The following is a 24,100-nucleotide window of genomic DNA, read 5'->3' on the forward strand; positions in this document are numbered from 1 at the left end:
ATGAATGAGGTGTGTGTCTGCTGGAGCAAGGATTCAGCAGCAGGGAAGTATGTTTATCTTTTTGTTAGGTTCTTTCCTGATAAGGTTTTGATAAGTTTTTTCCTTCTAAGAAAGGGGCCTCAGAGAACATGTTAGAGCTTAAAACCCCTCCATGCCCCTGCCTAAGGGACTTCAGAGAAAACACTTCCTTTGTGCGTTCAGTTTCACCTGTAGTCCCTTCATCTGCTTTTCTGAAACATCCCAACAGCCATTTGTTTCCATCCAGACAGAACAGCTGTAGGTTGAGTGAGCACTTCAGGGTGCATCCTCGTGGTTCGTCCTGCGTAGCTGCACTCCCTCCCCGTCCCGTGCATGACCATGCGTTTCTCTTCTCTCCCTACTTGCATCTGTGCCCCAGGTGCAAACACAGACTGCCGGCCTCCAGATGACGCCGTGTTTGATATCATCACAGATGAGGAGTTGTGCCAGATACAGGAGTCCGGCTCCTCCTTGCCTGAAACACCTACTGAGACTGATTCTCTTGACCCAAATGTGGCCGAACAGTGAGTAGACATCACCTCCATTTCCTGAGTTCTCATTAAGTGCCTGGTAGTGTGCCTTCTTTCTTTTTTAAAAAATATCTATTTGGGTGCACGGGGTCTTAATTGCAGCATTCAGGATCTTCAGTCTTCGTTGCAGCATGCAGGATCTTTAGTTGTAGCATGCGAACTCTTAGTTGCGTGTGAGATCTAGTTCCCTGACCAGAGATTGAAGCCAGGTCCCCTGTAATAGAGCTTGAGTCTTAGCCACTGGACCACCAGGGAAGTCCCTGGCCTCGTGCTTTCTCATCAGAGGATTAGGAAAGCTCAGAAGCAGGATCGCCTGTCTTTCATTAAGGGAAGGTGCCTGAGAACAGTGCTCAGGGCAGGTGGTCCTTAAACAGCACCAGGACTTGCAGAGTGGTCAGCGTTGAGCCTTGTCGGAGAGTTTCTGGGCATTTCTGTCAGCAGTCCTCCTGATTTCAGCAACTCCATGAAGCCTTTCTTGTCTTGGGCAACTATATTAATCCACTTAGGCCTCCATAACAGAATGCTATACACCAAATGACTTCAACAACAGAAATCTCATTTGTCAAGTTGTGGAAGTCCAAGGCCAAGGTGCCAGCAGGTTGACTTTTCCTGAGGCCTCCCCTTGGCTCGCAGATGGCCACTCTCTTCCTATCTCTTCATGTGGTCGGCCCCGACCACGGGCATGTGCATCCTTGTCTCTCTGGGTCCTAATCTTCTCTATTTATAAGGACACCGGTCAGATTGGATTAGGGCCCACCTTATTAGCCTCATTTGAACTAACTTCTTTAATGGTCTTGGGCTTCCCTGGTGGCTCAGATGGTAAAGAATCCGCCTGCAATGTGAGAGACCTGGGTTTGACCCCTGGGTTGGGAAGATCCCCTGGAGGAAGAAATGGCAACCCACTATAGTATTCTTGCCTGGAGAATCCCATGGGGTCACAAAGAGTGGGACACGACTGAGCGACTTGTCACTTTTAATGGTCTTATCTCCAAAAGCAGCCCCGTTCCGCGGTGCTGGGGGTTAGGACGTCAGCGTGGGGACTGAAGTGCACGTGCTCGCGTGCAGCAGAGATCCGGGCTGACTTCTGCTGGATGATTCAGAAGAGCAGCCCAGGACGGGCTGCCACAGCTATGCTCAGAGCGACACACTGCTCTTTAAAAACCGCCTCATAGAACCACTCATCAGACCTCGGAATGGTGCCACGAGAAAGGAAGCTCAGATTAATTTCATTTCTCTCAAGTGGTTTCTCTCAGAAGTTCCTCTGGCTTCAGCTAAGGCCTCTTCGAGCCCCAGAGTTCTAAAAGCAATACAAAATATAGACAAGTCTGTCACCTAGCACTCTGTGGAATCGAGGGACTTTTCCCCAACTAGCCTGGGCCTTGTCCCATCACCGTGACCCAGACCCTCCAAACCTTTCCACTGCTGTAGATGGACAGCATCCAGCACAGGGCCATCCATCCTTTAGCGCCAGCTCTCCATTGGCCTCCCCAATTTTTCTGGGACAGCTGTTTTCCAGCAAAGCTCGCGGAGAGAGTTGTGCAAGGGCTAATTTCTAAATAAGTGAAATAACTGCATCAGGTACCACTGTGTTAAAGTGTCAAGAGTTTAAGTCAGGGGACCCACGGCAAAGGTCAAGTTCCCCTCCCTGGCAGCCTCACTTGGTATTTCTCAGCCCCGGGGGTCCAGCTGAAATGCAGTTTCTTCTGTAGAGCACTGCCTGCTCAGAAGCTTGAGGGAGAATGGACAGGGCTCCTGTGTCCAGACATTCCTTGACCCACTTTCTGTCCAGGTAGGGAGCTTTGTGATGGTTTTGCCCACTCATGTTGAGATCTCTATTCCTCTCTTCATACCCAGAATTCAAAGATGGGCTGGCACCAATCTGTTGGATTTGTCGTCTGGGATTTCTGCTGCATGGGAGGAGAGGCACTTAATCTTAGGAGGCTCTCAGCTCAGGAGATTTTAGGCTCCAGCGTGTGTCCCCATACTCGGTTATTCTCATGCTAGAGAGTGACTGAACTCGAGTCAAGGATACAGCCAACCCCATCACCCAACCTAAGGTGCTCACTGTGACTGTGAGCCTTTGCTTTTCCTTCTGAAAGCCCCACCTTGAAGCCTTGCCTGTCTGCGTGAGCCTGCAGTGTTCCCCCTGACCCCCATGGAGTGCCCCCTAGGGCACATTCTGTTGGATTTGCACTAAGCCACCCTTTTCCTTTCTCACCTGGCAACTCTTCGCTGACTGTGCCTTGACTCCTGGCCAGGTGGGTCAGGGGTCAGGTGAGCCAGACCAGAACCTCAGGGCCTTGGAGATGGCCTCGGGCTCTCAGGTGCATGAGAAAGTACCCCCTCAGCTCCCCTGTCGCTGTACCCCTCACCTTCCCCTTTCCTAGTAGAAACAAAAGCAGAAGGTCTTCTGACCACTGACAAACGTGTGTGTTTCGGTCGTGGGAAATCAGGAAGCGTTCCAGGGAAAGGGAACTGCCAGCATGCTGGCCTCAGCCTCCGAGGCAGAGCCGGGGCTAATGGATGGATCTGCAGGCCCATGCCTAGTCTGTCTGGGCGAAGGGCAAGCCCTCCAAGTTAGTTCAGGGCCTGCCCCGTCTCACACCTTGCTTGCACATTAACTGGAGACAGACACCCATGTCTCCTGCAACTTTTCCTTAGGTTTAAAACCACCACGCGTCTGAGAAAGTGGCAGTGGGGAGAGGGATGGTACAGAGCCTGGGTTTGTGTACACGTCTTTGCCAAGAGATTTGGAGAAAGAAATCAGCAAGTCTAAAGTAAGAAGTGGTCCAGGAGGGGTTAACGCTGCAAAAGTTCTAATCCGGAGAACGGAGGCCGCCTGGAGGTCGTGTTGCTGAAAGCCCTCTGTTGGAGCCTTTTCCCTCAGGAGCTGCGTCTGCACGTGCCCTCGCTTGGTCCCCACCCAGCCCTCCACAGAGTAGGGGTTATGGTCCCTGTTTCACGTGTCGAGGCCCTGAAGCTCAGGAGGCCAGGTAACTCACTCCAGGGCAGGGGGTTGCAAGTGTCAGAACTAAGCTTTGTACCCAGAACCCCTCCCTCTAGTCACAGGCACGAGATGCATTTTGCAGTGTACTGCCGCCTTCTCCTGGCCCCATTTCCACATCTTCCCATCCAAAAGCTGCCCTCCTTCCTTACCCTTCGTCCACTCCTCCCTCCACACACGTGTCCTCAGGACAAACACGGTTGTCTTCCCTGGCCCCCCTGGCTGTGACAGGACAGGAAGAGGTTCCAGAATCCAGGTGCTCAGGAAGAGCTGGCAGGACGCCGCTGATCCCTCAGCAGCTTCCCAAGGGCCCCGGCATGTGGCCCCGGGGCACAGGCCTCACCTCAGGTGGGAAGGTGACAGTCTCCAGACCCCGCAGACATGCACACCACTCCCCACAGTCATTCAGGCCCACCTTCAGCCATCTCCCTGACAGGCCTGAAGCAGGCTGAGAAGGAAAGCAAACTCCATTCACCCGCAGCAGGGCTGGCCTTGAGTCCTTGGCCTCCCCCGGGCCTACCTCCCCTTCTTGAGCAGACCATGTCAGTGAAGAACTTGAGCTCCAGAGTCAGACGCTCCTGGTCAGGTCCTGGTTTGCTGCCTCTAGGTTCACCGCAGCCCCCTGAACTCAGTTACCTCCCTGGTACATACAAGATGGGGCCGGCACCCACTCCCAGAGTGTTAAGAGGGTCAGATGTGTACCATGTGGGAAGCCTTCCATGAAGGTGCCTTGTTTTCGCGATGTTTTCCCTGAGCTGTGAGGTCAAGGGTCATGCTGTGGTGTCTCCTGCATGGGCCCTGGTTCCCTGAACCTCGTAGCTCAGGTGTCTTCACCGAAGAACATCCTGTCTGATGCCCAGGATTACTGAGCTGAAACTCTAGAGACTGCGCCAACCACAGAGTATCTTAGCCAGCACCTACTTTAGAACAGGTGCTCTGTGGTCATTGCCTCGGGGAACTGTTGTGGGTTTATCACCAGCCAGGAGATCCAATGCCTGGTATTTCAAACAAAACGAGAACAGAACATGGTGAACACGGTTAAGGTTAGAAAGCCACCTTTTGTTGCTGTTCATTCGCTCAGTCATGTCTGACGCCATGGACTACAGCACGCCAAGCTTCCTGTCCTTCACTGTCTCCCGGAGTTTGCTCAAACTCATATCCACTGAGTGGGTGATGCTATACCACCATCTCATCCTCATGCCCCCTTCTCCTCCTGCCCTCAGTCTTGCCCAGAATCAGGGTCTCTTCATAGCAGGGGGCCAAAGTATTGGAGCTTCAGCTTCAGCATCAGTCCTTCCAATAAATATTCAGGGTTGATTTCCTTTAGGATTGACTGGTTTGATCTCCTTGCTGTCCAGGGGACTCTTAAGAGTCTTCTCCAGCACAATTCAAAAGCATCAAGTCAAAAAAAAAAAAAGCATCAAGTCTTTGGTACTCTGCCTCCTCTATGGTCCAACTTTCACATCTGTACATGACTACCAGAAAAACCATAGCTTTGACTATATGGACCTCTGCTGGCAAAGTAATGTCTCTGCTTTTTAAGACACTGTCTAGGTTGGTCATAGCTTTTCTTCCAAGGAGTAAGCATCTTTTAACTTCCTGGCTGCTGTCACCATGTGCAGTGTTTTTGGAGCACTAGAAAATAAAGTCTGTCACTGTTTCCATTTTCCCCATCTATTTGCCAGGAAGTGATGGAACTGGATGCCAAATTATCTTCATTTTTTGAATATGACGTTTTAAGCCAGCTTTTTCACTCTCCTCTTTCACTTTCATCAAGAGGCTCTTTAGTTCTTCTTCACTTTCTGCCATAAGGGTGGTGTCATCTGCATATCTGAGGTTATTGATATTTCTTCCAGCAGTCTCAATTCAAGCTTGTGTTTCATCCAGCCCAGCATTTCACATGATGTACTCTGCATATAAGTTAAATAAGCATGGTGACAATATACAGCCTTGATGTACTCCTTTCCCAATTTGAACCAGTCAGTTGTTCTATATCTAGTTCTAACTGTTGCTTCTTGACCTCAGTACAGTTATCTCAGGAGCCAAGTAAGGTGGTGTGGTATTCTCTTTAAGAATTTTCCACCATTTGTTTTGATCCACACAGTCAGAGGCTTTAGCATAGTCGATGAAGCAGAAGTAGATGTTTTTCTGGAACTGTTTTGCTTTTTTGATGATCCAACGGATGTTGGCAATTTGATCTCTGGTCCCTCTGCCTTTTCTAAATTCAGCTTGTACATCTGGAAGTTCTCGGTTCACATACTGTTGAAGCCTGGCTTGAAGGATTTTGAGCATTACCTTGCTAGTATGTGAAATGAATGCAATTATGTGGTAGTTTGAACATTCTTTGGCATTGACCTACTTTGGGATTGGAATGAAAGCTGACCTTTTCCAGAAAGCCTTGCTGCACTTGAGTTAACCTAGCATCTCCGCCTTCAGATGAGTACAGAGTTGTCAGGTTCCCTGGTCCATCTTAGCCAACATTTGAGGGAAGATAAAGAGACTTTTCACCAGAGTTTTAGCCCCAGCTCTGCTGTGTGGGCTTTGTGAGGTAGTTATCTCTCTGAACTTGTTTCCTCATCTCAAAAATGGGGTAGTACCAAACCTCCTAACAAAGGGCATTGGGTACCATGGGCCACGAAGGAGTGGGTGTGTGGAAGGGGTGCTGCCCCAAGAGGACAAGGAAAGCCAGCGCCCCGTCTGCTCCTAGGCCGGTGCTCTCTGCTCTGCCTCGGCCCCTCCAGGACAGGCAACTTCTGTTTTTTCTCTCCCACAGCACCATTTCCTCATTGCAGGATGCTCACTCAGAATCCTGGGCTTCCAGCTCCAAGTAGCCCCTGGAATCAGGGTCAGCCTGTGTTCTCTGCATCTCGGATAGTGTGGCCCTGTCCTGCCCCTGGCCTGCAAATGCAGGGAACTCAGTGGAGGGGGAGACCCTGAGGCCTCACCCGAGGCAGGCACCTCCTCCCGCCAGTTGCACCCCAGGCCATTTAGGTCAAGCAGTGTGTGTGTGAGTAGAGGGAGTGCTACAGGAAGGGGAAGGGCAGCTCTGAGATAGGGAGCTTGTGCTCCACAGGACTGTCCTATGGACGAGTGAAGCGCAGAGTGAAAACCCTCAGGAAGCTGTGTGGGCTGTGCCAGGGTCTGCTGCCCGCAGTGTCTGCTACCTGGAGTGGTGTGTGCCCAGGAGGGGGTTGGGGAGATGATCTCTGCTCCCAGGTGCAGCAGGTAAGGCCAGAGTGTGGGACCAGCCAGTGCCTGGGGCGGCAGAGAAGGGGGAAAAGATGGCACTGCTGTGCTTTTCCTCAGGACAGGCAGGCGGGTATTCCTCAGCTGTGGAAGGGCCTGTGCAAAACCTTTTTGCAGGGACTCTGGACAGAGGGCACATAACAGGCCTGGGGTAGCGTGTGGCCTGAGAGGACTGGTCTCGTTTGACTCAGCCAGGCCAGCACCCGGGAGGGGAGGACCCAGCGGTCCCAGCAGCCACCCCTCCGTTGCCTGAGCAGCAGCCCCCAGCATGGCTCGGAGCGCATGGTCACCACTTCCCAGCGCTCCGTGGAGGGTGTCATCAGCCAGGGGTACAGGTGGTGAAACAGGCTTGGGCGGGGATGGGGGGCCTGCCTTGTCCTGGGGTGCACAGACATGAAGCTGTCCTCAACACAGGATCTGAGTCACCCCGGAGCCCTGCCTTTCCCCTCACACCACACTGCTTTCCTCTGTGGGGTCAGAGGCCCTAAACTGGGCCAGACACTTCACCCATTCCTTCCCAGTTAGGGCCTCTGCTCTTGTCCTGGGGCATTACTGGGGAGGCCAGGGGCTCGCGGCCTCTCTAGCATAAGTGCTCAACAGAGGAGGGCGACCAACTCCCACCTCCCTGAAGCCAACATAAACAGGTTAAAGGTCAGCCTTGTCACAGTGAAAAGGTCAGATTTTGGTGTTTACGGAGCACTAGATGGTGTCTGTGGCCTGAGCAGAGCTCTCTGCTCTCCTGCCCTCTCTGTAAAGCAGCTCTCCCCATGGGTGCATTTAGCGTGTTTATGAAAAAGTTGGTGGGGCCCTATGGGCCCTGCCAGCCCAGCCTTTACACAGCTGGGCCATGCCCTGCACCTCTGGAAGCCACGAAGCCAACCCTCCCACACCTCGCCAATGCTGCCACCATTTAGGGGGCCCTTCCTCCCACAAATGCAAAGAGTGCTAATTTTTTGGTGTGCGTGCTCTCCAGCCCTCTGCATGCCCTGCCTAAGAGGTGGTACTGTTATGGTACACGCTGCACCAAAGCGGAAGTGGCTAAGACATTACCAACTGGTCTTAACCTGGTGGCTCAGTGGTAAAGAATTGAATCCACCTGTCAGTGCAGGAGACACAGGTTCAAGTCCTGGGTTGGGAAGATCTCCCAGAGGAAGGCATGGCAACCCCCTCTAGTATTCTTGCGGGAAATTCCCATGGACAGAGGAGCCTGGCAGGCTATGGTCCGTGGGGTTGCAAGGAATCGGACACCACTGATGTGACTGAGCAGCACGCAACCGGTCTTCCCAGCCCGTGACTCAGGTCTGCCCAAGCCGCAAAACCTCACTGTTCAGCCTGTTCTGGCCCCCTCCCCAAGGTCTCTTTCTAGCTGTTGTCAAAGTATTCTTCATGTTTCAGTGAGTGGTTTTGCAACATGTGAGTCAAAAAGGCCACTTTAAGCCTGTTGAGCAGGTTGCTGGGGTCTAATAAACATACACAAACAAGCGACTGACATTTGAAACTCTGTCTCATCCTGTGACCACATTTCAGAGGGAAGAAATGCTCCTCTCATTCTGGGCAGGAGGTTAGAAGACACAGTGAAGAAGCTGGTTTGTTACCATTGGTATTTCGATAGAGCAGTGTCTTCAAAGTTGACAGTCGTAAACTTATTTCCTGTGCTCTGAGCCCACGAGTGATCACTTTTGTTTTATTCAGGAATACCGCATTAAGGTAGAATGTGCCTGAGGGTAAAAGTAGTTTGGAGACATTTTAAAGGTTTTATTTCTCAGTCATGAAAATCATATGCTATTTGATATGTGTATGTGTATATAACATATACATTTATACATGACTTGTATGTGAGGCATTGAATAATTCAGATTTTAAGAGCAAACCCACTGAGGATCCATTTCAGAAGTGCTGCTTAGACTCCTGACAGTCTTCACCCAGCTTTGCACATTTTTCTAGCCTTCTGTGGCCCACTGGAATCTTCGGCCGACCCCATTTTGCTTTGGCCCATTCGTGTACTAGTCCCGGTGCTAGTCCTTCCAGGATTAAGCAAAGAGAACATAAACCAGCTATCTCTATAAAAACGAAACCCCGAAGGTGTGACAGAACCTGAACTCATTTCTGTCAGACACCTGGTGATGAAGGTCTAAGACACCAAAATCAGCAGTGGTTTTCATGGCTGCTCTAATGTCCCCTGCTTACCAGTCGTCAGAAGAGTTTTCGGAACTTGGAAGCCCAGACTCTTGCCTGCCTTCAAGACCTTTGTTGGCCATGTCCCCCTCTTCAACTCTTTGGCCCAGTCCCATTCCCAGTGAAGGAGAACCTGGGGTCTTGAGAAGCACATGCCATTTCCTGGCATCAGTATTGTCGGGATGGAGGAAGGAAAGCCCTCACAGCTTTCAGACTCCCCTTTGAGCTTAGGCTGGGCTGTGAAAAAGCAGATCTATTCATGCCTGAGAAGAAGCAGCCTGTCCCAGCTGCAGCATTGGGTAACCTCTCCGTGAGAACGCACGCGCTATACACAAAGCCTGCCTCATCCGGAAGACACAGACATGCTCCCGTCACATCCAGGAGCCTCCTCAAGCCCTACAGGTGGAACATGCTGGTGACCTCCACGTTTTGAGAGGCTGAAGCACTCCTGGAAGTGTCCTCCGAACACGTGTGTTGGCCTGAGACACCCAAGTAAGGGAGGCAGCCTGCGTCTTTCACAAGCTTCCAGAAATTCTTCCGAAACTTGAGGCCAACAAAGGCATAGAGCACAGGATTAAGGCAGGCACGCAGGTAGGCAATGGCCTCTGTCACTGTGATGGCGTAGTGGAAGCTGGTCATGGTGTGGTACTCCCAGCTCGTGCTGCGGATGAGCTTCACGAGGTTGAAGGGCGTCTGGGTCAGCAGGAACACCGCCACCACCAGGAAGATGATCTTCAGAGACTTGTGCTTCCGGAAGCCTCGAGCCTGAAGCAGTGTCTTAACGATGACCGAGTAGCATACAATCATGGCAAGCAGTGGCAGGAAGAACCCCAGGGTCATCTGGATGGCCAGCACCATGGTGGAAATCTCTTCGTGATAACCGCAGATGGGCTTGTCGTGGTAAAAGACGTTGCCATAGATGATCTGCGGCAAGGAAACCAGCAGGGAAACCACCCAGATGGACGAGCAGATGGCCTTACCCCTGGCCATGCGCTTGGCCTGCTGGTTGTAGGCCTTGGTTGCTCGCACCACTGCGATGAAGCGGTCCACGGTGATGCAGGTGAGGATGAGCATGGACGTGTAGAAGTTCAGCGTGTAGATGCCCAGCAGGGCTTTGCACATGACGTTGCCAAAGGCCCACTCATGGATGCCTGCGTAGGCCCAGAAGGGCAGAGTGCAGATGAACAACAGGTCAGCCAGGGGCAGGTTCATCAGGAACACGTCCGTCAGGCTCTTCAGCTTCTGGTAGAAGACATAGATGATCAGTACCAGGGAGTTTCCCACCAGGCCGCAGATGAACACCACCACGTACATGCACGGCAGGAAGAACTTGCTGAACCGCAGGAAGTCTTGGTGCCCCTGGCTGCTGTCGTTGGAACCATTGAAGAACCCAGGGTCTTTGTAGTCGTACTCAGCCATGTCGTCTGTTCTGCTGGACCCCTGGGAGTCAAACCACAGGAATTACATGCATTTGGGTTGAGGGTGACCCCTCCTGTCTTCCCACTGTCCCATTGCCCACATTCAGGGGGCAAATGTGCATGTACGTATGCTAAGTCACTTCAGTCATGTCCGACACTTTGCGACCCTGTGGACTGTAGCCCACCAGGCTCCTCTGTCCATGGGATTCTCTAGGCAAGGATACTAGAGTGGGTTGCCATTTCCTTCTCCAGAGGATCTTCCCCACCTGCGGATCGAACCCACATCTCTTAAGTCTCCTGCATTGGCAGACGGGCTCTTTACCATGATTGCCTCCTAGGCAGCCCCCTTCCTGTCTTCCCACTGCTCTGTTGCCCACATGTAGGGGGCGAATAGTCAGCTTCTAAATGCTCGCATTGTTCTGCTCGGTAACAGCCCAGGATACTGGGGACAGCCTGTTCTGAAAGGAAACTGCTCAGCCAGGGACCCTTAACTTGTGGTAAAGTTCTCAGGAGCCCACCCACATTCCAGAAAACCCTGTGCTGAATGGCCTTGGAAGCAGAGGTCATCACATGGTGAAACAGGGACCGTGTCCTTTTGGAAGGACTGCGCTGGTCTTCGGTGGGGAGGCTGTCTTCATCTGCCCGGGCCTCACAGCAGGTGCCCACCCAGCCTGTGCCCCAGGTTTTGTGAGGTTGACCCCTGGACCTGGGATTGTGAAAGCTATGGCAATATCCCCCTTAGAGGGGGGTCCACCTTGATGGGCCTGGAAACCAAGAGGAGTTTGGTCCTTCCTTCCCCAGGTGGCCCATTCATCCTGCCTCATCTTCCTGTGATGGGGAGATGGGTTGAGGAAGAGCCCAGGCTGCCCAGTGCTTTGGCCAAGTGGCTTCCTGCCGAGGGAACTGGGCGTTTCTCCTCTCGCCCAACCCCAGTCTTCCCCTTCATTGTCTGTGTGTGACAACAGTGTAGGGCTGAGGGATCTCCTTGAACAAACAGAAGAGCTGATAGATATGGGATGTCAGGGGGATGGGCGGCCACAAACAGGGCCGGTGGCCAGCCTTGCAGTGGGGCTGCTTATAGCAGAGACCAAATAGCTGTCTTTCTTGCCTGGGGGTCCTAGCCCTTCAAGATTATCACCTGCTGTGACCCTGCTGGGGACCACGGACCAGCCCCAGGGGTGACGTAGTCTGGTGTGGGAGCAGGGGCAGCAGCAGTAGCCTTTGGGGGCCAGGTCAGTGACCCGCAGACACTCAGCACGCAGGGGCTCTTCCAGTGACTAGTGCCATAACCCACTGGCACCTCAAGGAGAGGTTTAAGAAGAGCAGGCCTTTGTCCAGCAAAGGCAGAATATCGACCGGCCAGATAAGAGGGTGTAAGGGAGATGGTTTCTCCTTTCTGGTCTCCGCAGAGACTTGACTTTTCCCCATGCTGGATCCAGACTAGAAGGGATGTCCACCCTAGTGCTACCACCTTAGTTGTTTTTGGGGTCAAAGCACCCTCTTGCTCCAAGAAAGGACCTTGCCTTTGGGCTAAGACTGCTCAGTGATAAGTCCCTCCTCCTGGACTACAAACTGTTGGCTCTCTAAGAGGGAAAGGCCAGCCCGTAGGCATTGTGCCCCACCGTCTCTGGGCTGCTAGGTTAAGTGGGTCAAACGATGATGTGTATGTGTTACTGCTTCACATGGGGGCAAAAACATATTTATCATTTAGAACGTGACATTGAAAGTAATGTCACATCTCCATGATTGCCTGACTAACTCTTCCCTTTAAAAAATACATTACACTGGCATTGCAGTTTCCTCAGAGGACCCATGCAAATTCATTTGTAACAGTTGGTAAACTTAAACAGTATTTAACAGATTGGGACTGCACAGTTGTGTGCAGATAGAGTATTGAAAATTATTTTCCCTTCTAGAAATGTTAAAAGCACTCATTTCTTTATTTTCTCTAACCCAAGTCCTAGGTTGATATGTGAAAATTTAAAAAATAATAATATATCCAACTTTGGAAATAGTAAATATTTGATAATAAATAAACAAAATATAATTTAGGCATAAAATAGAATATGACTGAAATGTTTAGGAAGCACCCTTGTCTTTGGAAAATGCAGTACATTGGAATTTTTTTTATCGGAGCATAGTTGATTTACTGTGTTGTGTTAGTTTCAGCTGTACAGCAACGTGAGTCAGTTACGCATATACATATGTCCACTCTTTTTTAGATTCTTTCCCCATATAGGCCATTAGAGGGTATTGAGTAGAATTCCCTGTGCTATACCGCTGTATAGTAGTGTATATATGTCAATTCCAGTCTCCCAATTTCTGCTGCCCGAAAATACATTTAAATTGCTCAAAACAATATAAGCACAAAGTAGATAGGCAAAATACAATTGACTGTTACTATTACAGTGAATAGATGACAAAGTGAATGTGAAATTGATCATGATCTCAACCTTCTTTGATCAGAAACCCCTTTGAGAGTCTCATAAAAGCTGCACATCATTTCCCTCAGTGATGATGTACATACATGCCTGCAATTGCAGGGGTTCATGAACTCTAAATCCCTCTGTTCCATACTCTGTGGACCTTGTTTAAGAACCTATGATAAGCTCTATGGTTTTGACAAAATTTTTTTTAAAACGTACAAAATTGCATTTTATCAGCAGTTCACCCCTGACTGGTATAATTAGTAGTGACTTATTTCCTTTCCTCCTTTAAAATTTTCTGTATTTTCAAAAGCTGTTACAGCTGTGTATTGATGTACATGGAGAAAAGAAAGTAAACCATAAGCTAAGATAACAACGGGCCTATAAAATGGGAAAGAAACAAAAAAAAAGGGAAAAAGAGATTAGTCAGTGAACAAACACGGGTAGCTAGCCTCTCCTTATCTGCTAGGGAAGGTGTGATTATGCCATTCCTATCAGCATCATGTTTAGTTTTTTAGTTTAGTCACTCAGTCATGTCCAACTCTTTGCGACCCTGTGGACTGTAGCCGACCAGGCTCCTCCGTCCATGGGATTCTCCAGGCAAGACTACTGGAGTGGTAGCCATTTCCTTCTCCAGAGGATCTTCCTGACCCAGGGATCGAACCCAGGTCTCCCACATTGTAGGCACATCATGTTACCAGCATCATATTACAGAAACAGATTAAGTCACAGTCCTCTACTCTAGCCATCTGGCAGCAAGTGGCTGAGCTGGAGTTTGAGCCAAGAGCAGTTGAGCTTGAAAACCCGGGCACTTGACTCTCTACCACACTGCAGGCAGGACTCTAAGAATCCCCCCCAAGATGTGGGGTTAGCCCCTCTTAACCAGAAAGAAAGAGATAAATGACTCACCGGTAGAGCTGCTCTTTCAGTTTGTTAATCAGACGAGGTTGCTCACGGCAGCAAGGTCTGCCTTTGTCTCTGATGTGGTCCAGGTTTCCGTTGAGTAATGGTGAAGAGTCCTCAGTTGGTGACGATAGGAGACCCAGCCCTTCCCCATCTTTCAGGTCAGAATCCACATGACCCATCCTGCACCCGTGTAATTTGGGGGTCAGAGAGATGAAGCAGTGTCTCCTATGCTGCACAACCCCCACATCCTGGCGGGGGTCTTACCCTTTTACCAGGATCTGAGAGGGTTTTAATTTGTAAATGGAAGGGGAGCCATGCACAGGTCTGGCACTGGTAGTCCACTGAAGATGGTGGCATTTATACTCTAAAATTATTTCATTCACTAGTCCTATGTTCCTTTGGAGCAGTTTGGATCTGGACCAATGCAGAGTTGATGCTATGGGGCCTGGGTTCTGTGTGTGTGTGCACCTCCAACATACATGACAGCCCTGATCCCCATAGCAACCCTGCAAGTAGGTATTATTCCATTTTATAGATGGGAATACAGAGGACCATAGCCAGAGAACAACCCTCACAGACTCACAGCCAATAACTGCCACTCCCAGGATGCAAACCCAGGTGTCTATCATTGCCAGGCCAGTGAGCCAGATGGCTTCCAGTGATGGGTCTGCCAGAGGGCCCGATGCAGCCCTCCCTCCTAATCCACGCCACTTGGGGTGCTCACTGCCCTACTTCTCATGGCTAGGATCACCAGTGAACAGGCTGAACGAAATCCTGAAGCACCCGTGTCTCTCAACAAGACATCCCTTCACAGTGAGCCAGCCTCACATTTTGGAGTCTATGAGCTTTGAGAGTTGAGTTCTTCCCAGCGACAAGCCAACCGTGTCACTTAGGCCCAGTTCACAGAGTAATGACAGAAGGGCCTGAACCTTGTCAAGCACACTGACTTGGCTGTGCTTGTCCCCCTCAGCATATCCTCCATGGGGAAAAACAGCCCAGTGCCCTCCGTGACCGCGTACGTGCTTGGGAGGGAAGAGAGATGTGTATCTCAGAGAGAGCGTGACTGTACTTGTCATAACCATTCTCCAGTGGAAAGTTCTCCAGTGGAAAACTCACAACTAAATTAGAGCCCCTCACAGTTTGAGGGCCAGAATTTTATTTCTGTTGTCTTCCAATTTGGAGCGTCGGTTGCTTTTCTTTGAAACAAAACTGAAATTCTTAACAGCAAGTACCCAATCATATGTCTTGGATTTTCCCCCAGAACATGCAAACAGTTCCTGAACAGAATCGGGGAAGAATAAAAGGGCCGTGGCAGCTGTGCCCAACACAGGCTCTCTTGGGGTCAGACTCTTGACCCCTTCCCTTTTTCTGAATGCTTGACATTCTGGACCGAGAGCCCTGGTTCTGCTGGCAGCTCTGGGACCAGGGATGGGGCAGTGGCTGCTGGGAGGGAGTAACTGCCAGGTGGTGGTGGGTGGTGGGGGCTGTGGTAGATGAGTGGAAAGACCCCCAGAAAAGCAGCCTAACCAGAGGGCAGCAGGTTGCGGGTCGGTCATGAGGACGGGGATGTGGGTCTTCGTGTTTCGGTCAGCCCATAATTACCAAGTAATCAGACATCAAAACCAGAAGCGCCCTTCTTCACTTGGTTTTTTAGCAAAAAGGAAGCCAAAACCAAAAGAAAAACTGGTAAGAATTTAACAGTCAAGTAAAAAGATGCGCCCAAGCCCCATAGTCATTGTGGCCCACCGTGTGGCTTAGCCTCTCCTTCCAGACCCGAGCTGTTCAGCAGAGCCTTCTGGAATGATGGGCGTGCCCTGTGTCTGCGTGTCCAGCACGCAAGTGTAGGTATCAGGCACTTGGAGTGTGGCCACTGCAACCGTGGAGCCAAGCTTTGAGTTTTGTTTTAATTCTGATGAACTTGAATTTCAACGGCCACATGAGGCCAGTGGTACTATACTGGGCAGACAGTTGTAAAGCAGAGACCTCTCCAGTTCCCAGGAGGCCCCGTGTAACAGGCAGAGCACCACTCCTGACTGCTGGCATAGCCCGGCCGAGGGGTGGGTGGGGCCCTCTGAGGAAGGCTGTCAGCAGAACACGCAGGCCAGGAGGCTCTCTAGGCCCCATGCCTTCCTCAGACAACCTGGGCGGCCAGGAGTCTGCTCCTCGGGCTGTTGGCAGGGTTGAAGTTCAAGAAGCAAGTGGCTAAGGCGTTTTGATTTGTGACAGGAAAATACTGTAGATTCTAGCTGCAGATACTGAGCTGGAGAGATCCCCACTGTGACCCCCTCGTCCAGGCAGGCATGGACCCTGGACCACCTTGCTGGGGACTTCCTCAGCATCCTTGCCTGTGGTCACCAGTTCATTCTTGCTTGCTTCTGAAGTGGAGTGAGCCTTGCTCATGTCCCTGAGGACATCAGGGACAGAAAACCACATTGGCTCTGGGCAAGGCAGGTGCCCAGGCCAAATGTGGCAGGGGTGGCCAAGATGACCACCTGCAAGAGGGCAAGGTGACAGATATACGCGCCTCAGGACAGGTTCCACTCAACTGACCACAGGCTCAGGGACGGAAACTCAGATGGACAGGAAGGGGTGATGTGTCATCGGCCACAAGAGGCCACCATAACTAGGGGTCGGCTCCCACGGCCACCAGCAGTCGGCTCCCATGGCCGAAGCAAGGGGAGGAGGAAAGTCACTTGTGGACAGTGAGCTTTTCTGAAACATCTCAGTGGCAACAAAAGGAGAGAGGGTGCCCCCTAGTGGCCTTGCATTTGTTCCCTGTCATCCTCAAACTTCAAAATCCCTTGACGTCTTCCAGCAGAGTTGCTTGAACATTTTCCGTTGCATCCCACAGTCAGAAATTTACATGACTACCCAGGTGTGTATGTGTGTAGACATAAAGTCGAACAAGAGCCTCTTAAAAACAATGCTTATCCTTTCCACATGCAACATGATGTAAAAATGTTGACATTTTCTATTTTATTTCTTTTAATATGCATCATAACTTACTCAACTGATTCATAACTCACTGAATGGGTTGTAACCCACAGTTTGAAAAGCCATTGAGAGGAAAGTCCATGTTCCTAATCATCCCCTTTGAGACTGCATCACCCACCCGTGCACACGCCCATCTCCCCCCACACACCCTCCCCCCTCACAGAGATCCCCGACACGGGGCCTCAGCCAGGACTGGGAAGGGTTGTGGGACCTACTCTGGTAATACCTGCAGGTAATCAGGTTGTCTGTGTCATGATGGTCAGAGAGGTGAGGAGATGGAGGAGGAGAAGAAATAATAGATTAGGACTTTTTTTTTTTGATCGCACCCCACGGCTTGTGGGATCTTAGCTCCCCAACCAGGGATTGAACCTGTGCCTCCTACAGTGGGAGCAGAGAGTTGCAACCACTGGACCACCAGGGAAGTCCCGGCATCTTTTATTTATTCACTTATTATTATATTTTTAATCATTTGGGTTTTCTTTTTCTTTTTTAAAAATTCTTTTTTCGCTTTTGCATTTAGGTCTGTGATCCACTTCTGAGTTAATCTCTTGTATCTGATGCAAAGTGTGATCAGTGGGTGTCATTGACCTTTTTTTCTAGCACCATTTGTTGTTCTGCATCACATGGCATGTGGGATCTTAGTTCCCCAATTAGGGATTGAACCCATGCCTCCTGCATTGGAAGGTGAAGTCTTAGCCACTCGGGGAAGTCCCCTGATGTCTTTTATTCTTAATGCAGGAAAACTGAGAGAATGAACCACAGTTTTCAGCATTCGTTTTGCATATGTTATTTATCTCTCTCATTTATGGTACTTGCGCTTCGGACAAGGTTGAGAGCAAATGAAACGAGACAGGCTGACTGGCCCTGGGCCCAACTCCTCTCCCCTGTCCCCCAGCTTCCCCAGCTATTAAGTGGAGGTTGGACTGGATGGTTCTTTGAGCTGCTTCTCGCACTAACATTCTATGATGGCAGTGTGGGAATCTGGAATCCAGCGGTTGAAAGATGAACAGGAAGGAGGTGTTGGACAGGTCAGAGGTGGGCTGGGCCGAGGAGGAAAAGGAGTGACAGGCTTGCCCTTGGTGGCAGCAGACACTTCAGTACACGTTCTTACTGCACCTTCCCTGGACACAGTGCCTGCCAGAGCGAGCCCAGCTCCTTCCGGCCAGTGGAATGCCTTCTCCAACTCCTTTGAAGCTTACAGCCTTTGTAAGCCAGCAGAACTGGAGTCTAGCTGGTTCCATTTCCTCCCTTTTAGAGAGGAGAACTCGGAGAAGGAAGGGGCTCGCCCAGAGTCAGAGTTAGTCATAAAGCCAAGACTGGAACCACCTTGGAGTGACACCCACCCCTTCCACCTGCATCACACACACACACACACACACACACACACACACACACACACACACACACACACACACACACACACACACACACACACACACACACACACACACACACACACACACACACACACACACACACACACACACACACACACACACACACACACACCATACTCCCTCTGGATCCACATCAAGCTCCACATCAAGCCCCAGACACACACACACACACACACCATACTCCCTCTGGTTCCACACACACACACACACACACACACACACACACACACACACACACACACACACACACACACACACACACACACACACACACACACACACACACACACACACACACCATACTCCCTCTGGATCCACATCAAGCTCCACATCAAGCCCCAGACACACACACACACACACACCATACTCCCTCTGGTTCCACATCAAGCTCCAGCCAGAGGGTGCCCACTGCTCGGACCTCAGGGCGCTCAGACCGAAGGCACGGTGTCTCTCCCACCTGTCGTGGGCTGATGGAGACTGCACAGACAGCCCTGGCCAGACACCTGGGCGCTAATGGGTGTATGATTATCTCGGGAGCCCTGGAGGCCCCCTCCATGCCAGCTGCCACCTGCACCCCTCATAGCAGCGTCCTGGGCAGCTTGTCGCAGGCAGTGGGCTTGGCCCCCCAGCAGTAGACAGGAGTGGGGAGGGGAGTGGGGTCATATGGTGGGGCGAGCAGAAGCCCAGCCTCGTGGGGAACAGGTGTGACGTCCAGCTGTCTGAAGGAAACCAGGTCTCATGTGCAGAGGTTTCCCGAGAGGACAGAGGCCTGTCTTGTTCAGGGCTGTCCTCCAGAGAGAGAGGCTGTGTAAGCTGGCAGTCTGCAGTCTGCTTTGTGTGTGAGAGAATCCCGTTCAAGGTGAAGGGGCTGCAGGTTGTCCTCGGGTGTGGCTCTGCTAACCCAGTGCCCGCCACCCCATGAGTGACTCGGAGACTTCCTCCTTCAGGATCTGTCCCTGATTCTTCTCTTGACTTAATCAGCATTCCCTCTGCCCTCTCATCCTGAATTTACACAGTAACGATTCACTCCCCCGTGTATATTTCTTCGCAAGTATCATGGACATGCTTTGATTCCTGCAGATGGCCATGGCCTGTCCTTTGGGGCAGGGACAGTCCCGCCGCAGCCCCTGTTTGCAAGATCTTGTGGGCCAGCGGGAGATAAGACCCCTGCAGATGGGCAAGGCCCAGCGTGACAGGGTCTGTGACCAGGGGTAGGGATGAGTATGCAGTGCAGGAGCATGGAGGGTGAGAGTGGGCGGCGGCTGCCGCGTGTGTCGCGGCCCCTGGGGGAGGCACCGGGCACCCCCCCAAACTCCCACTGTGTCATGGTTACTGCAGTGCACTGCGTGTTGCACAGACATTCCTGCCCCCAGAGCAGCATGAGAGCCAGTGAGGCCTCTGTGTCCCCATCAGTGACCTGTGGGCACTGACATCTTAACCAGTACGCGCCAAGGAGCAGCAACTCAGTAGGGTTTAAAAACGTTCCATGGGAACACTAGATTTAAAATTTAGGAAGTGCCTTTACTGCAGGACATCTCAGAGCCTTGAATTTACCGTGTAAGAACGCCATGAGTTTCGGAGAAAAAGTATGGGGTTCCCCTCCCCAGGCACTGGTGTTCCACAGAGCACACTTTGGGAACCACAGTACCTCTTTCCTGCCAGGCAGCTCTGGCAGCTAGTTCTCCGGACAGCAGACCATGATGGGCTGTGAGGGAAGAGGAGACGTGGCATGGATCTGCCCCCCTTCTATGAGGGGGCCCCCACCACCTCCCACTCGGCCTGTGCCACTTCCTGCCCCTTCACCCTGTCCTTGTTCCTTGGGGAAGGGCCAGAGCACGCTCGTCGAGTCAGGGACTGGCGCTGTGAAGTCAGCATCCGTGGTGCTGGACACTTGCCCCACGGCTGTAACTCTGCTGGAGTGGGAGAGGAGGGCGGCCTGTTTGTGCCGGGCAGACGCTGGGGAGGTCACTGCGGCCTTGTTGTCCCCTGGCACCTCGCCGTCCTGCCCACCCTAGCCTGGCCCCCGTGGCTGCCCAGACACAGGGTCTGCGGGCTCTGTCCCGGCGCCCGTGGTTGGAAGGGTTCCCCGTGTGTTCTGAGGATGGCGAATGGACTCCAGCAAGACTGCAGGCCTATGTGCTGACGGCTAGCTGGCTGTGTTTGTGACATTTCAGGGACACCACGTCCAACTCGCTCACCCCTGAGGATGCTGAAGACATGCCCGTGGGGCAGGATTCCGAAATCTGCTTGCTGAAGTCGGGAGAACTGATGTAAGTCATGGGCCCTAGCTGGACTTGCTGGGGTGGCGGGTGGGGGGTCACATTTGGGGAGGAGAGGAGGAACGCCAGAAGAGGCCTGGCCTTTCCACACGCCCCCTGGAAAACACCCCTGTGCTCGGACTGGGCACCCATAGTGGCTTTCAAGTATGCGCTACTTTTTCTTTTTTCCTTTCTTCTTCTTTGTTTTTTGGTAAGATTTATATATAGTAAGATTTCCCGTTTATAGTGTACAGTGCTTAGATTTAGACAAATAATACGGTATAATCACTGATTATCTGGCAGCCCCCATGTCCTGCTCGGCCAGAGGCTTATACAGTCTCAGGCCACCATGCCCAACCAGCTCTACTCCCCATTCTGCCAGAGAGGAAACCTTGATCCAGAAAAGAAAAATGATTGCCCCCCCACCAATGTGACCAGAGTGAAGATGCAGAACAGTCCCATCACCCTAGAAGGCTTCCCTGTCCTCTCGTAGTCATTCTTCCCACACTTCTGTGCCCTGTGTATGTTACAAGGTGGTGCTTACTATGGAAAAAAAAGGACCCCTCAATTTTAAATAGAAAACACTAGGAAGGTAAGACTTGAAAGAGTTGCCATGCAGATATGTGAGGGAACAGTATTCAGGCAGAGGGAACAGTCAGTGCACAGACCCTGCGGCAGGATGGTGTCTGGTGTATATTCAAGGAGTCCAGGAAGGGCCAGTGTGACTGGAGCAGAAAGAGGGAGAGAGACTGGGTGAGAGAGGAGACGGCCCACGTCACATCAGGCCTTCTGGGCCATTGTAAGGACTTTTCATCTGAGGGAAATAGGAGCTTTAAATTAGATTTGGGTTGGAAGCATGACTTAACCTAACTTACATTAGAAACAGGGTCACTCTGGTTGCCATGTGAAGAATGACTCTGCAGGGACAGAGGTAGGGAGACTAGTAGAATTTACGTTTGTAATGTGAGTGCTGTAGACAACAGACTTTTTTAAGATTACATTTGAGCAGAGATGACAAACCCTTACTATCTTCTCATTAGCATCTCCCTTGGCGAGACTGAGTATTGTCCTCTCACTGAGCAGGTGAGGTCTAGAAAATGAAAAAAGATTAAGAGCACAATCCAGGTCACTGGGTGCAAGGGTAGAATTCTGAAATGTAAAATGATGAAATGACCCAGCATCGGTGGGGCATCCTGTCCGAGGGAGTGATGCAGCGAGATCTCTAGGTTATGAGACCTCTTTTCCACAATAGACCCCTCTGCCTACTCTCAGATTCTTGAAAATTGTTAATATTGGACAAAATCTTTTTTTTTCCTGACTATCAGTTCAGTTCAGTCACTCAGTTGTGTCCTACTCTTTGCGACCCTATAGACTGCAGCACACCAGGCCTCCCTGTCCATCACCAACTCCCAGAGTTTATTCAAACCCATGCCCATTGAATCAGTGATGCCATCCAACCATTTCATCCTCTGTCGTCCCCTTCTCCTCCTGCCCTCAATCTTTTCCAGCATCAGGGTCTTTTCAAATGAGTCAGCGCTTCACATCAGGTGGCCAAAGTATTGGAGTTTCAGCTTTAGCATCAGTCCTTCCAATGAATATTCAAGACTGATTTCCTTTAGGATGGACTGGTTGGATCTCCTTGCAGTCCAAGGGACTCTCAAGAGTTTTCTTCAACACCACAGTTCAAAAGCATCAATTCTTCGGCGCTCAGCCTTCTTTATAGTCCAACTCTCACATCCATACATGACTACTGGAAAAACCATAGCCTTGACTAGACAGACCTTTGTCAGCAAAGTACTGTCTCTGCTTTTTAATATGCTGTCTAGGTTGGTCATAACTTTTCTTCCAAGGAGTAAGCATCTTTTAACTTCATGGCTGTAGTCACCATCTGCAGTGATTTTGGAGCCCAAAAAAATAAAGTCTGTCATTGTTTCCACTGTTTCCCCATCGATTTGCCATGAAGTGATGGGACCGGATGCCATGATCTTAGTTTTCTGAATGTTGAGCTTTAAGTCAACTTTTTCTCTCTCCTCTTTCACTTTTATCAAGAGGCTCTTTAGTTCTTCTTCACTTTCTGCCATAAGGGTGGTGTCATCTGCATATCTGAGGTATTGATATTTCTCCCGGCAATCTTGATTCCAGCTTGTGCTTCCTTCAGCCCAGCGTTTCTCATGATGTACTCTGCATATAAGTTAAATAAGCATAGAACAGTCTTACAGACTCTGAGGGAGAAGGTGAGGGTGGGATGTTTTGGGAGAATAGCACTGAAGCATGTATATTATCATATGTGAAACAGAACACCATTCCATGTTTGATGCATGAGACAAATGCTCAGGGCTGGGGCAATGGGATGACCCAGAGGGATGGGATGGGGAGGGAGGTGGGAGGGGGGTCCAGGAAGGGGAACACATGTAAACCCATGGCTGATTGATGTCAATGTATGGCAGAAACTACTACAATATTGTAAAGTAATTAGCCCCCAACTAAAATAAATAAATTTATTAAAAAAAAAAAATAAGCAGGGTGACAATATACAGCCTTGACATACTCCTTTCCCTGTTTGGTGAACCAGTCTGTTGTTTCATGTCCAGTTCTAACTGTTGCTTCCTGACCTTCATACAGATTTCTCAAGAGGCAGGTCAGATGGTCTGGTATTCCCATTTCTTTCAGAATTTTCCATTTTTAACTGTAATCAGCCATAAAGCTAATTTAACACATGGAAAAATGGTCCATGAAATTAAATTTTCCTGAGTGAATGAGCTGTACCAGAGCTGTTCTTTAGAATATTTTGGATTTTTAATCATCAGTTAGTCTTCTCATCTGCAAAGCTTGGCCAGTATTCCCAGCCACCTTTACACCTTTGGAACTTTTAGCACCACCCCTTGCACCCCTGTGCAATCTTAGGCCAGTTACCTACCCTCCCTGAATTTTGGTTTCCACCCCTGTGTTAAAGGGGCCGTAGTATTTTTCTTCACAAAAAGCAGGCTGGTATAGTGGAAAGGCAGTGGCTTTGGCTCAGACCTGTGTAGACCTAGGTAGAGTCTTTCTGAGTCTTTTTGAATCTTAGCTTGCTCATGTGTAGACAAGAACAAACTCGAAGCTGACGAGCAGAGTCGGCCCTTTCACGGTTGAGGAGAGGAGAGGAGAGGAGAGGAAGGCCACAGGCTCCCGACCTGCAGCTCCTCTCTGGAGGCCCCACCCTCGTGGCCTTGGCTCACCTGCTGCCTGCCTCTGGATTTCCGGAGCCGGAGGGGGCGCGGCCGTTAATGTGGAAGACTTTGCCCTTCGGGGCAGGTTTATCCTCTGAAGTAATTCTCACACCAGCCAGAGGCAGACGTGGTCATCCCTGGCTGCAGCCTGAGGCTGACGTGAGGCTGATCCCTGTGGCTGGAACCAGCACCAGGCCCTGTGTCCTGTGGAGGAGCTCACTGTCCCCAAACCTTTAAGCTTTTGGAACTGGCTGTCAATCCAGCTAATGAGAGGGAGAATAGGGACACGGCCCCCAGAAGCCTCTCTCCCCAGGGTCCTCATCCTATCCTACATTAGCAAGTCTAGGGCGTTTGCATTTAAGAAATGCACATCACCATGCCCCCTTGAAATCTCGAGGCAGGTCCCAGATTTCTGCAGTCAAGAGAGATCACCGACAGAAAGGGCAGGAAGTTTCTGGTGATGGGTGTGCGTTCTGTGGATACCAAGCAGGTAAAAGCGAGGAGCGAAGAACTGGAAGG

The 24,100-nt window shown here is 50.8% G+C and overlaps 2 protein-coding genes and 1 long non-coding RNA gene across 17 annotated transcripts in view; 1 reads left to right on the forward strand and 2 right to left on the reverse strand.

The window, feature by feature from the left end:
• Nucleotides 1-24,100, forward strand: part of FYCO1 (FYVE and coiled-coil domain autophagy adaptor 1) — a 268,566-nt gene that overhangs the window by 228,426 nt on the left and 16,040 nt on the right. For 11 of the 14 annotated variants that reach the window (XM_081525965.1, XM_081525962.1, XM_081525963.1 and 8 more), the window contains 2 exons: nucleotides 398-542; nucleotides 20,289-20,384. In XM_081525965.1, the coding sequence (XP_081382091.1) occupies nucleotides 398-542; nucleotides 20,289-20,384 (241 nt within the window). The remainder of the gene's footprint in view (nucleotides 1-397; nucleotides 543-20,288; nucleotides 20,385-24,100) is intronic. The other 3 variants (XM_081525970.1, XM_081525968.1, XM_081525969.1) reach the window with 1 other exon arrangement.
• CXCR6 (C-X-C motif chemokine receptor 6) lies at nucleotides 8,529-13,806 on the reverse strand. Of its 2 annotated transcripts, none has more exons than XM_081526003.1 (2): nucleotides 13,727-13,806; nucleotides 8,529-10,413 (listed from the first exon to the last, which is right to left on the reverse strand). In XM_081526003.1, the coding sequence occupies exon 2, from the start codon at nucleotides 10,390-10,392 to the stop codon at nucleotides 9,370-9,372; it is 1,023 nt and encodes a 340-aa protein (XP_081382129.1). In that variant the 5' UTR covers nucleotides 10,393-10,413; nucleotides 13,727-13,806; the 3' UTR covers nucleotides 8,529-9,369. The 2 variants fall into 2 exon arrangements, with proteins under 2 accessions (XP_081382129.1, XP_081382130.1); XM_081526004.1 differs by having other exon boundaries at nucleotides 8,529-10,657.
• LOC145520168 (uncharacterized) lies at nucleotides 16,016-22,891 on the reverse strand. Its single transcript, XR_014064278.1, has 2 exons — nucleotides 18,311-22,891; nucleotides 16,016-18,069 (listed from the first exon to the last, which is right to left on the reverse strand). It is a non-coding gene; the product is annotated as an uncharacterized LOC145520168 (long non-coding RNA).

Source organism: Giraffa tippelskirchi, chromosome 9 (genome assembly GCF_054371585.1).
Source record: "Giraffa tippelskirchi isolate mGirTip1 chromosome 9, T2T-mGirTip1v1.2.pri, whole genome shotgun sequence".
NCBI lineage: Eukaryota > Metazoa > Chordata > Mammalia > Artiodactyla > Giraffidae > Giraffa > Giraffa tippelskirchi.

Excerpts from the sequence above, each read along its gene's own strand:
- CXCR6 (XM_081526003.1), bottom strand. The coding sequence starts at position 10,392 with ATGGCTGAGTACGACTACAAAGACCCTGGGTTCTTCAATGGTTCCAAC.